Consider the following 12,916-nt stretch of genomic DNA (forward strand, 5'->3'; position numbering starts at 1 on the left):
GTGTTCTTTGGAACAGGGATGTTCAGTGGAGCAGGGGTGTTCTTTGAAACCTCTTTTGCAGTGAAGCCCTCAGGGCAGACTCTGTGGCCCCAGCCATGCTGGCTCCACCCCCACCCCACGCCAGCCCCACCAGTGCCATCCAGGGGCCCCTCTGTGCCCATCTCTGGCCTGTGTGCTTTAAGATTAGGTGTTGAACATAGAGCGTTGGTTACCAGGGGTTGGCAGGGGAGGGGGAAACGATGATCAAAGGGTACATGCTTCCAGTTTTAAGAGGAATAAGTTCTGGGAATCTAATATAGAGCACGATTATTATAGTTAATAATACTGTATATGTAGTTGAAGGTTGCTAAGACAGTAAATGTTAAATGTCCACACTGCAATAAATGGTAACTGTTTAACATGAAGGAGGTGTTAAATAAAGCTATGGTGGTAAAAAAAAAAAAAAAGATTAGGTATCAAGCCTTATTTTATATCTCTGGATACATTCCAGTGTCTCCTGGTTTACAGCCTATGGGAACTTGAATGGAATTTGCATACTACTGTTGCGTGAAAACTGTATAAATATTAATTATGTTAAATTGGTTCATAGTGCTTTTCAGGTCTGCTAGAGCCTTTTACTTTTCTGTCTATTCAGTTTATTAATTTTTGAGAGTTTGATATTGAAACTCCAATTAAAAATCTTTAAATATTTAAAAAAATAATTTGTAATATATAGTAAAACTATATATAACTTTGTTCTGTATTTTCCAAGTCTCTTATAAATGTGTTATCATACTTCCATAATTCAAAAAATAAAAAAATTAAATATTAAAAAAAAACAGCAAATTACCAAGCAAATAAGCAAATAAAAATATAAAACTTCATAGGTAGGGGAGCGTAAAAAAAAAGATTAAGTGTCAGGGACAGCTGTCCAACGCTTGAGCTCTCTCTTCGAGACCCTCTCCCTCCCTCTTCTTTGAATCCTACACTTCCCAGTTCCAAATAACCAGTCCACACAAAGTTTCAAGTATTTGTCCTTTTCCTACTCCCTGATGGCTCAGCAGGTAAAGAATCTGCCTTCCATGCAGGAGACACAGGAAACGTGGGATCGATCCTTGGGTTGGGGAGAACCCCCTGGAGAAGGAAATGGCAACCCACTCTAGTATTCTTGCCTGAGAAATCCGATGGACAGAAGAGCCTGCCAGGCTACTGTCCAATGGGTCGTAAAGAGTCGCACATGACTAAGTGACTAAGCACAAGTTACACACTACACCACTGAGGAAGCTGAAAATTATAATAATAATAATTACAGTGAATTTCAGAAGAAGGCAGGAGCTGTCTCCCCAGGGTCAGAGCTTCTTCAGCCCCCCGCGTCTATCCCTCTTCAAGCTCTCCCCATGCTTCTAAAGACTCTCCTCTCCTTCCTTTCTTCAAAATGCCCAGGCAGGAGGGTTTGTGGGTCAGAGGTCTGCTGGAGGCTGGGGGAGGTGGGCGGCTACATGGTGATGTTCCGCTTTGTCTCACACACCCAGCGTTTCACTTGCTGGCAGAAATCGTCATTCCAGCGCCCATCCCATCTGATCTCTGCACAGTCCTCGCTGGCCCCCAGCTCGTGCCCCCGCCAGTCATCGGGCTGAGCGGGATCCCAGTTCCTAGGAAGGCAGGACAAAGCTCCGCTCCAGATGGCCCCCTCATCCCAACAACCCTCACCCCCCACCTCAGAAATGCATGGCTTTTTGGGGTTCAGGGAGCCATGACTGCAGTCTTGGGAGCTGAGAATCTGGGTGAGGCGGGAGATGGTGGGAGAATTTGGTCCCTGAGGGACGAGTGGGAGTGTACCGGGGGCAGAGACCAGATGGCCATCCCCAGGACAAATTAATGGGGAGAGACAAGGAGAAGCCACTTACTTGTAGCTGTGCTTGTAGTCTGTGCCGTCCACCCATTTCCAGGAGCCATCGCTGTCAGTGAGACCTATCCAGACTCTAAAGGGGTTTGTGTGTTGTACAATGAACTTCTGGAAAACAGGTGGGAGGGAAGTTTCTAGTCCCTTGTGCCTCCATTCAGGCCTTAGCTGTGGCGCCCTCACCCCACCCCCAGTCTGATCTGTCCCCACCTTGAAGCAACAGCTCCCAATACAAGTTCCTGGCTTTTTCTTCTGCAACCATATCTATTATTTAGTGAACATTTACTGGGCTAAACATTGTACTAATTGCTTTACAAGGATTATCTTATTTCATCCCCATAACGCTCTGTAAATTGGACACCCTAATGGTTTACACTTTACACGTGAGATTAAGGAACTGAGGGTATCTGTGGAGCCCAGGGTAACAACCCAGGGTCTGAGTTGGTGACCCTTGTCCCCTGACCTGTCCTCCCACTTCATTCCTAACTCACGGCTGCTAGACCACTATTCTAATCTTTTCCCTGTCTTCTGCCCACAACCTCAAACTCTGGGATCCTGACCCCTGCCACCCTCAGGGTGACCCAATGACCCAGTAAAGATCTGGGTTTCACTTGCCTCTCACGTACATTTATCTGCTCCTACTTCTACATACAGGTTTACCTGGTGGCTCAGATGGTAAAGAATCCGCCTGCAATGCAGGAGACCTGGGTTCAATCCCTGTCTTGGAAACATCCCCTGGAGAAGGCAACAGCTACCCACTTCAGTATTCTTGCCTGGAGAATCCCATGGACAGAGGAGTATGGCAGGCTACAGTCCACAGGGTTGCAAAGAGTCAGACGCAACCGAGCAACTTTCACTTTCACTTCACTTCTACATACAGCTGCCACGTCTGTTGTTCTCCAGGCCCTACAGCTTCCAAGCTCGGACCCACTGCTCAGAGCTCTGTTATGACTTGGCTACAGGGGCTCTGGCAGTCTGGCTGAAAATAAGAAGATGCCCTATATGTGAGGGACAGCCAAGCTGTCCAGCTGGTGGGCGTGGGACAAAAGTGGTTTTTGAGATAGCTTCCCAGGATCCATGCATACCTCTTAAGAGGAAGTGGCTTTCTCTTAAGAGATATGGCTCTTTCTGAGGCCTTAAGAGGGAGGCGTGGCGTGCTGCAATTCACGGGGTCACAAAGAGTCAGACACGACTGAGCAACTGAACTGAACTGAGGCCTTAAGCCCCCTGGCTTGGGAGGGCAGCAGCATAGAGTGTGGTCACCTTGTTTTATGAAGGAAGCAGAGGGGGTCGGTTCACCAACATGCATATGTAGCAGTTTCCTTTGATAGCATATGAAGGGTCTCCAACTGCATCTGGAGGAAAATTTCCTAATTCCACTTTCCCTTCCTAGACACCTAATTAAAACTGCAGTTAGTCACCTCATCTGAAGGCAGATACAGTAGCATTCTTGAATTCTAGACTCCTGCAAATAGTCAATATCCTGTACGTGAAGGGACAGCTCTCAAGGGCTCCTAGGGCTGTTCCCCAAATTCAGGAGGGTCAACGAAGCTGGAGGGAAAATGCCTGGAGGCAAGATATTCTCTTTGCTGCTGCCCACTGCCCCAGTCCCCTCTTCCCATCACCACAAGAAGTTGAATAACTGAATGAACAATACAAAGCATCAATATCCAGCCCCTGTGTTGAAGACTGAGTGTGTGTGCACGTGTGTGCTCAGTCATGTCCGACTCTTGGTGACCTCATGGTCTGTAGCCCACTAGGCTCCTCTGTCCATGGACTTTTCCAGGCAAGAGTACTGGAGTAGGTTGCCATTTCCTACTCCAGAAGATCTTCCCAACCCAGGGACTGAACCCGCATCTCCTGTATCGTCAGGCAGATTCTTTACCACTGCGCCACCTGGGAAACCCAGGTGAAGACTGAGGGGAGGGATGAAATAGTGTCAGATGATCAGAAAAGACAGTCCATGAGAACACTTCTGCCCTATTCATGAGTAAATAACAGGCAAGAAAGAATTCAGCCCATTCAAAGAAGGAGCCTGGGGGAGTTTTATCATGGAAACTGAGAAAAAATAAAGAGGATGGAAAGGAAGAGGAGGAAGAAAGAAGCACTGTGATATCAAGAAGAGAAGTGAAAAATATACTTTGTAAAGAAAGCATGTTTCTAAACCTAAGAAGCTATTGGAGAATAGCTTATATCCTCAGAAACATTAAAGAGGAGATGAACGACATAAAACTACAAAAGAAGAATCAAAGAAGAAAGATAACAATGATAAATAAAGAGAAGAAACTGAAAATTTTGAGCTACATTAAAAAAAAAAAAAACCTCAACAAAAAATCAAGTCTGAGATACAAAAGACAGTCATGAAAAAAGAGCCCAGAAAACTAAGGAAAAGAGAGAAAGAAGGTGAAGTGAAGTCACTCAGTCGTGTCCAACTCTTTCTGCGATCCCATGGGCTGTAGCCTACCAGGCTCCTCAGTCCATGGAATTTTCCAGGCAAGAGTACTGGAGTGGGTTGCCATTTCCTTCTCCAGGGGATCTTCCTAACCCAGGGATCGAACCCAGGTCTCCTACACTGCAGGCAGACGCTTTACCATCTGAGCCACCAGGGAAGCCCAATATTTCTTTGAGCCCCTTTTTTGGGGCAGGGGAGGCAAGAATACTGGAGTGGGCTGCTCCCTTCTCCAGGAGATCTTCCCAACCCAGGGATTGAACCCTGGTCTCCCGCATTGTAGGCAGATGCTTTTAAACAGTAACGAGATGAAGGCTATGGAGGGTAGACAATGGAGATCATTTTGAATGGTGTGCTCCAGAGGAAAAGAGAACAAATGGGCAAGAAAAACTATTCAAATAAATGGCTTAAGAAAAATTTCCAAAACATATGAAAATCTAACTTTATGTGTTAAAAGAACTCTCCTAGCCTCAGAGCAAAAATACAGAGAATGTACAACACTGGAATATATCTGAGATTAATGAAATTCAAAGAAAAACTATTTGCACATACATGTAAGGAATGTGAGAGAGATATGAACGAGGCGTTATAAACTTCAAAGTTGCTAAGAGACTAGATCTGAATTGTTCTCAGTGAAAAAGAAATGATAATTGTGTGACATGGTAAAGGTAAGAGCTAACACTACTTTATTCATAATATTGCAATATGTAAATATATCAACCGAGGGTGTTGTGCACCTCAAACTTACAGGGTTACATGTCAATGATATCTCAATTTTAAAACCGAGAAAAGATTGAGGCGTGAGAAGAAGTGTACTGGTTTCCTCATCTTTCATATGAAAGTTATATAAATTCTTTTATTTTTTAAAGCCAAGAAGTTTCAGCCCATTATTTAAAGTTATGACAGTAATTACTAGTGTAGCTAAAAACAAGCCACATTTAGTCCAAAATAACACAGTGGAGAAACCAAAAAGAATACATCTTACATAGCAAATGGGAGAAAATAAAAGAAGCATATAAAACAGAGAAGAATTAGACTGACTAAAGATATGTATTTTAAAATAAATGCAAGTGCGAGAGCCCAGAAATAAACCCACACACCTACGGTCAATTAATCTACGACAAAGGCGGCAAAAATATACAATGGAGAAAAGACAGTCTCTTCAACACGGTGGTGTTGGGAAAACTGGACAGCTACATGTACATCAATGAAATTAGAACACTCCCCCACACCATATACAAAAATAAACTCAAAATGGTTTAAAAACCTAAATATAAGACACGACACCCTAAAACTCCTAGAAGAGAACATAGGCAAAATATTCTGGGACATAAATCACAGCAGTATTTCTTAGACCAGTCTCTCAAGGCAAAAGAAATAAAAGCAAAAATAAACAAATGGGACCTAATCAAACTTAAAAGCTTTTGCACAGCAAAGAAAACTATCAACAGAACAAAAAGACCACTTATGGAATGGAAGAAAATATTTGCAAATGATGCAATTAACAAGGGGTTAATATTCAAAATATAAAAACAACTCATACAACTCAACATCAAAAAAACAACTCAACAAAAAAATTGGCAGAAGACCTAAACAAACATTTCTCCAAAGAAGACATACAGATGCCCAGCAGGCACGTGAAAAGATGCTCAACATTGCTAATTACTGCTGCTGCTGCTGCTGCTAAGTCACATCAGTCGTGTCCGACTCTGTGTGACCCCACAGGTGGCAGCCCACCAGGCTTCCCCGTCCCTGGGATTCTCCAGGCAAGAACACTGGAGTGGGTTGCCATTTCCTTCTCCAATGCATGAAAGTGAAGTCGCTCAGTCGTGTCCAACTCTTAGCGACCCCATGGACTGCAGCCCACCAGGCTCCTCCATCCATGGGAGTTTCCAGGCAAGAGTACTGGAGTGGGGTGCCATTAAGGGTGGCTAAACAATAGAGTAGCATCATTTATGGGGGGTGGGGGTGCCTAAAAAATTATCAATACTCAGGATGAATCCAAGATTAATTAAATCAGAACCTTTGAGTGCAAGACCAAGTGTCAATATGTTTTAAACTCCTCAAGAGGTTACAATACACTCGATGGCTGAGAATCATTCATCTAAAACAGAGACTCAAAACAGTTGGAAATAAGAGGGATGGGCAGGGATACACGAAGCAAATGTAAGTGAAAAGAAATCAAGGACCAGTCCCTTCATATCACATGAAGATGAATTCAAGGCAAAAAGCATTAATCAGGACACTGATGTTCATTTCACAATAATAAAGGTACCATCCCATCCTCCATAAAGTTGTAGGTAGCATGAACTTGTGAGCCAAATCACAGACTGAGTCTTAGGTTGATTCACATGAAACTTTATAGGCCAATACTGATAGAATATTGGCAATTCAACCTGATCAGTAAAGTAAAATATGTCTGTAATCCATATCCATATATATATCTCTACCCTCACCTCAAAGTGGGGATAACAAGAGTGCCTGCTCCATAGGGTTGTGAGGGTTAAAGCAATGGATATATGAAAGTGCCTGACACATAGTGAGGGCTCAGTAAATGTTATCTTTAATACCCTCCTTTGCCCGAACATGTCCACTTGTTCGAATGGGTTGAGTCTTCCCTCTGGACTTTGGAGTTGTGATCTGGTGGCAGCAGTGGGCAGGGAGACTCGGGGTGCTTTGGAGGGACCCAGTAACTCATGCCAGGTGTGTTCCTGTGAATCCCACCCACTCTGTCCCTTTCACGCAAAGACCCATCACGTTCCCCAGGCCAGCACAGAGCAAGCAGGGACTGTCAGCGCCTCCACAGTGTTCTCCACAGAAGTCCTGGCCCTTTAGTTCATCCTGCCACTCATTCTGTCTCCTGCCCTGATCCTCATCACCTGGTCTCCTGGCTCCTATCCTTTGCCCTGGCTCCTGGATGTAATCTCCCACCTCTTAGAATCAATGGCTGCTCCATCACGAACCTCCCAGAGTGGGGACAGATTTCTGCTTCTAGTTTCTTCCTCGGGTTAGAAAAAAATAACAAAACAAGCCTGACCCAGCCTCCCAGAGTTTGCATTCCCAAGGTTTCCTCCTGCCTTTGGGAAGGTTGTGGTTTCACCTGTTCCTCTCTGGAGTTGATGACCACGAGGTGGGCATTCTCCAGCTGGCAGTACTTCTCAGCCTCGAGCCAGGGCTTCCCTGAGCGAGAGAACCAGTAGCAGCTGCCATCATGGTCCACCCAGTTCACTGGGCAGCATTCTGTGCCTGAGGGGGTTGGAGGGACAGAAGGAGATAAGATCCAGCTGGAGGGGACACGCAGAGGGACTGGAGACGCTCACCCCCCAACCCCGCCCCACCACATCCCTACCATTGCTCTGGAAGTGTGCCATCTGACAAGTCAGTGTGCGCAGATCCATGGGGAAGTGCTTCAGATGGAGCCGCAAAGTGGCATGATCTAAGGGTCAGAGTGTGGCAAGGGTGTGGTAGGCCATGTGCATGGCCCACTGACCAGGACTCCAGTGTCTGGCTGGGGAGATACACGCTAGCACACACACGCACACTCAGGACAGAGTCTCTGACCTGCTTTCAGGTCTTGCTGCTGTTTTCCCAGCTTGGCTTCCAGAAGTCTCACCTTGTCACCGGCGAAGCCTCCTGCAACAGAGGAAAGTTAACCTGTTTCCTTTCCACTCTGCCTCCCCAACATTTCTCCATCCTCATGCCACTGACACGTCAGTCCGGGCCACCATCACCTTGACCTAGGATGTTGCATGCTCTGCTCTCTGTTGCATGCTCCCAACCCCACCCACTCTTCTCTTGGCTGCACGGTGGTGTTCTGAAGCACAACCTGCTCAGGCCACTCCCCTGTTAAATCCTTCCCGTAGCTCCCTATGTTCTCAAAGTAAAGCCCCACGAGTTAGCACAGCTTGCCTGCATGGCCTGGCCCTGACCCACCTCTCTAGCCCACCCTTGGCCCACCCCTCCAGCCACACTGGAAATGTTGAGAGTCTAGGACATGCAGTGGTCTTCCTCACGTCCTGGTCATCAGACTCTGCTCTCTACCTGGTTCCCACCTCCATCCTCTACTCTAACCCTTACTCATCCTTCATGGACCCTCGGCTCAGGAAGCAGCATCCTTGGAACCCTTGCCTGGCTTCTCAGGTTGGGTTATCCGCCCTAGTCTGTGCTTCCTTCCCAGTACCCCTAAACACTCCCCTATCGGACCCAGCATGCATGCATGTGTGTTAAGTCACTCAGTCATGTCCAACTTTTTGCAACCCCATGGACTGTAGCCTTCCAGGCTCCTCCATCCTTGGGATTCTCCAGGCAAGGGTACTGTACAGTGGGTAGCCATCCCCTTCTCCAGGGAATCTTTCTGAACCAGGGATCGAACCCAGCTGTCATGTATTGCAAGTAGACTCTTTACTGTCTGAGCCACCAGGGAAGCCAGCAAGGGGCCCAGCCAACCCTCGCTGCTAAACTAACCCCTCAACCACCCAGCACATCCCAGTCTCTCCCCTTGGGGCTCGCCCACTCACCGTGGGAGCTGAGATTCAGGATGTCCATCAGGGTGCCCGACGAGAAGTTGCTGAAAGCTTCCTGTAGGGTCTGCAGCTCCCCTTGCAGCTGTGCTCCTTGTCAGGAGACAAAACAGGACAAAGTGGATCGCACTCTGTCCCACCTGACAGCCCTCATCACTGTCTGTGGGATGGTCTCCTTCCCCGCCCCAGCACTGCCTCCATCTCTTCCCTATCGTGGCTCTCACTGGCCCCAGCACTGCCCGTATCCGCGCCCCCACCGCTGCCCCACCCCTGCGACCCTCACTTTGGGACCCTGTCACACAGATAGCCACCAGCAGCAGGACGTTGAAGACCAGGACAAGCAGACTGAGGCGGAACTTGGAGCAGAGACGCTGCAGCACAAGAGGCTGGGGAGGAGGCATCCCTGCAAGAGAAGGGGTGTCAGGACAAGGGGCATCAGAGGCAGGGGGCCAGAGAGCCAACCTCATGGAGCGTCAGAGGAGCAGAGCCTGAAGAAGTACAGCCTTGCTGGGTGAGGGCAGGCGGAGAAAGTAGATTCCGAAATGAAAAACACTCTGGATAAAATTAATAGATGAGACAGGCATATGTCTCAATGAACTTGGAGGCATAGCAACAACAACTGTATAAAAAGAAACGCCAGGAAAGAAAAGAATCCCACACTCCCCCATAAAATAGAAAGAGCACCAATGAGCTGTGGGATCATTAATATATGCATAATTGATGGAAAGGGGAGCTGGAGAGGCAGAAAGAAATTTTTTTTGAGGAAGCAATAGCCAGTGTATCTCCAAATCTTCTGAAAACTCTAGGCCTATAAAAGCCTGGGAAGAGTGGAAGCTGCTCCCAGGTGAGCAGGTGCCAGCTGTCAACCCACTTTCAGGCAGCAGAGGCTGCTAGAGGCTGGCTGATGGTTGCACCCCTCAGGCACGCTCTGCCAGGCTGTCCATCCTGCCTCTTTCAGGCAAGCCCCCTGTCCCGTGAAATCCAAAACCGCTGGACTCTCTCCAAGCCTCCTGCTGAAACACGAATCCTCTCATTCTTAGAAGATCCAACAATATCCAAAGTTACTTTTGTGTGTTCACTACCTACCAGGCAGCTTGTGGGACCTGAAGGGGCAGAGGGGTGTAGGTGGGTGTGGCCTCTGCCCCACGCAGCCTGTTGAAAAGGCTTGTGAACCTGCTGCCAGGGAAAGGAGAAGCCTGGTGGGACAGCAGCCTTCTCCCCTGCCCAGCTCCCACCCTCAGCTGCAACAGGGGCAGTTCTTCCAGCCTCAGGCAGGAAGGGGTCCCTCTTCCCAGCCCAGGCTAACCAGTCCCCCTCCTTGAGCTTCAACCCCCAACCCCTCCTGGTCTCCACAGAGCTTCACTCCATCACCACCACCCACACCTGACATCCCCTCCCACATCCCGGCTCCCGCCCTTCACCTTGGAAATGGCTCAGCTCTTTCTCGCCTGAAAACTTTCTCCTAGACACTTGGGGACTTTGGTCAAGATTTGCTAGAGAAAGATCCAGGCGGGGGGCTTGGAGGGGAAATTTCTCTGTGCCCTTTCCCTCCAACACACCCTTCCCCTACCCCCCATCACACACAGCACATACTGGTCAGGTTGGAAGGAAGAGGGGAGACCCCTTTCCTGGGATCCTGGGGGTGGAGAAGGGGGTGAGGTCAGAGGATAGTCCCTGGTCACAGGGTGAATGTGACAAAGGCCTCAGAGGGACAGAGAGTGACTGGGAGCTAGACTAGGGTGCAGCAGAGCCCCAGATACCAGACACTTGCCTTTCCAGAATGGTTCTCTCCTGGGGCTGTGCCCACAAGTGCCTGGGCCCTCGCCTCTGCCGAGCTGGTGGTCATTCTCCTCGGAGTCCAGCTGCTGGATGTCCTGGAAGTCCCTGGCCATGCTGGGTCCTGTGTGTGGCTGGACCCTGCCTGGGTTCGGGGCTGCTTTAGGGCTGGGACTGAGTTGGGGTTGATGCTCCTGCTAAGATGATAATTGAGGTGGAGGCTGATGGATGTAGGCTCAGAGTGGGTCTAGGCGATGGCTTGGGTTGGATCTGAGGTTGGAGGGGAGATGGAAGCTGAAATTCTGCTGGGTCCCATCCCCTCTCAGGAGACCGCTTGGGCCTCGAGCCTCCCCTCCACACATGCCAATCACCCCACAACTTCCCATCGACTCCCCCCCACTGTCTCTGAACCAGGGTCTGTCTAATCCCAGACATCCCCAGGCCCACCTGCCTCCCCAGTGACCTCAGTTTACCTGTTCAAGGTCTAGAAGGCCGCCCAGGCCCCAGGACGCAGGAGGGCTTGAACCAGGAGAACTGGGGACCAGGTGGTGCTGGAGGAGAGGAGGGAAGGGGTGAGCACCATTTCAGGTGAGGGCCCTGAACCCGTGTGCCTGAGTGTCCAAGCGCTTCTAACTTGGCATCTCCTGCCCCTGGGACTTTGGACAGTAAACAGAGTGGAAACTGAGTTGGAAACTCAGTCAATATGTGGTGGGGGCAGAGGGCAGGACTGTGTCTCTGTCCTTCACAGAGAAGGGGTCTCCTGGCCTGACCCTTCTACCCTCGGAAGCTAGTCACCTCACTCTTCACGGAACATTTGGGAGGGGGGCCAGCCAGGAGGAACCAGGGTGCAATTGGCTATTTCCTCTCTATCCCACTCCCATTTCACTTCCTGCCTCAGATTCCTGGAATTGTTAGTCAGACAACCCTGATGAGGATTGGAGGGGCCACTTCTGTGCTCTTGCCCAATCTGGCATCTGAGCCAAGGCCCCACGTCCTGTAGGCCCAGCCATCAGGCTTCCCAGCTTTGGGCCAACTGGCTTCACTCTCCATGGGAGTAAAGCCCCTCAGAGACTGGAAATTCAGGGAGGGCAGAGAAGAGGGAAGAGCATCCAGAAAGCGGTGGATAGGAGAGGTTCAACCTTGTAAATAAGCCCCTTCTGTGGCCCTGGTTGGGCTTCCCTGGTGGCTCAGTGGCAAAGAATCTGCCTGTGATGCAGGAGACACAAGTATGATCCCCGGGTCAGGAAGATCCCTTGGAGGAGGAAAGGGCAATCCACCCCAGTATTCTTGCCTGAGAAATCCCATGGACAGGGGAGCCTGGTGGGCCACAGTCCGTGGAGTCACAAAGAGTCGGACACGACTGAGCGACTGAGAGGCCCTCTCGTGGCCCTACTCCAGAAGCCTTGGGCCTCATATCCAGGCACGGTGCTAAATGACCCACAGACATGCTCTCTGGTAACTCTCACAACATGTTGCAACAGATCACTTCACTTCTGCTGATCCCACTTCACTTCTGCTGATCCCACTTCACAGAGGAGGGAACAACCTGGAGGAGATTAAGTGACTTTACTGTGTAGCAGGGGACGGGGCGGGGCAGGGGGTGGACAGTGGGAGGCAAAACGGATGGAGGGAAAATGCCATCCCATCAGACTGAGGGGTCTTCACAGTCCTGTGAGGAAGACAAGGCTTCACGAACCGAAAAATCAGAGCTCAGTTGGTAAAGAATCCGCCTGCAGTGCGGGAGACCTGGGTTTGATCCCTGGGTTGGGAAGATCCCCTGGAGAAGGGAAAATCTAGCCAATCCAGTATTCTGACCTGGAGAATACCATGGACTGTATGGGGTTGCAAAGAGTCGGATATGACTGAGCGACTTCCACTTTCACCATCTACACTTGGGCTAACAACAGCTTGGGAGAGAAAACCCAATTTTCATTCCTGATTTTATATACATATATACACACCAGTTATTTGGCTGCACTGGGTCTTCATTATGGCATGAGGGCTCTTCAGTTGCAGCATGTGGGATCCAGTTCCCTGACACCATATGGAGACAGAGAGAGCACAGAGAAGAACCGAGGCCCCCCACACATGAACAAAGCCTTCTGGGAGCTTCCAGTCTAGCCAACAGCTGAATGCATCCAAGTGTATGACCCTAGCCAAGACCACATGGTCTACCTGGCCTAGCCCTGCACGGGTTCCTGACCCAGAGAATCTTGAGAAATAAATACAATTGACCCTTGAATGGTGCAGGGATTAGGGGCACTGACCCTCTCCCTGCAGTTGAAAACT

The 12,916-nt window shown here is 49.1% G+C and overlaps 1 protein-coding gene across 2 annotated transcripts; it reads right to left on the reverse strand.

Annotated features, from left to right (window-relative positions):
- Positions 1–1,255: 1,255 nt before the first annotated feature.
- On the reverse strand, positions 1,256–11,415 carry ASGR2 (asialoglycoprotein receptor 2). 2 transcript variants are annotated; one of them, XM_061390954.1, is made up of 9 exons: positions 11,101–11,415; positions 10,623–10,897; positions 9,135–9,254; positions 8,849–8,944; positions 7,893–7,964; positions 7,681–7,767; positions 7,432–7,577; positions 1,887–1,993; positions 1,256–1,631 (listed from the first exon to the last, which is right to left on the reverse strand). In XM_061390954.1, exons 2-9 carry the CDS (start codon positions 10,741–10,743, stop codon positions 1,475–1,477), a joined length of 906 nt encoding a protein of 301 aa, XP_061246938.1. In that variant the 5' UTR covers positions 10,744–10,897; positions 11,101–11,415; the 3' UTR covers positions 1,256–1,474. The 2 variants fall into 2 exon arrangements, with proteins under 2 accessions (XP_061246938.1, XP_061246939.1); XM_061390955.1 differs by having other exon boundaries at positions 10,623–10,772; positions 11,101–11,301.
- Between the last annotated feature and the right edge of the window lie 1,501 nt (positions 11,416–12,916).

This window comes from Bos javanicus, chromosome 19 (assembly GCF_032452875.1).
Source record: "Bos javanicus breed banteng chromosome 19, ARS-OSU_banteng_1.0, whole genome shotgun sequence".
NCBI classification, from domain to species: Eukaryota; Metazoa; Chordata; class Mammalia; order Artiodactyla; family Bovidae; genus Bos; species Bos javanicus.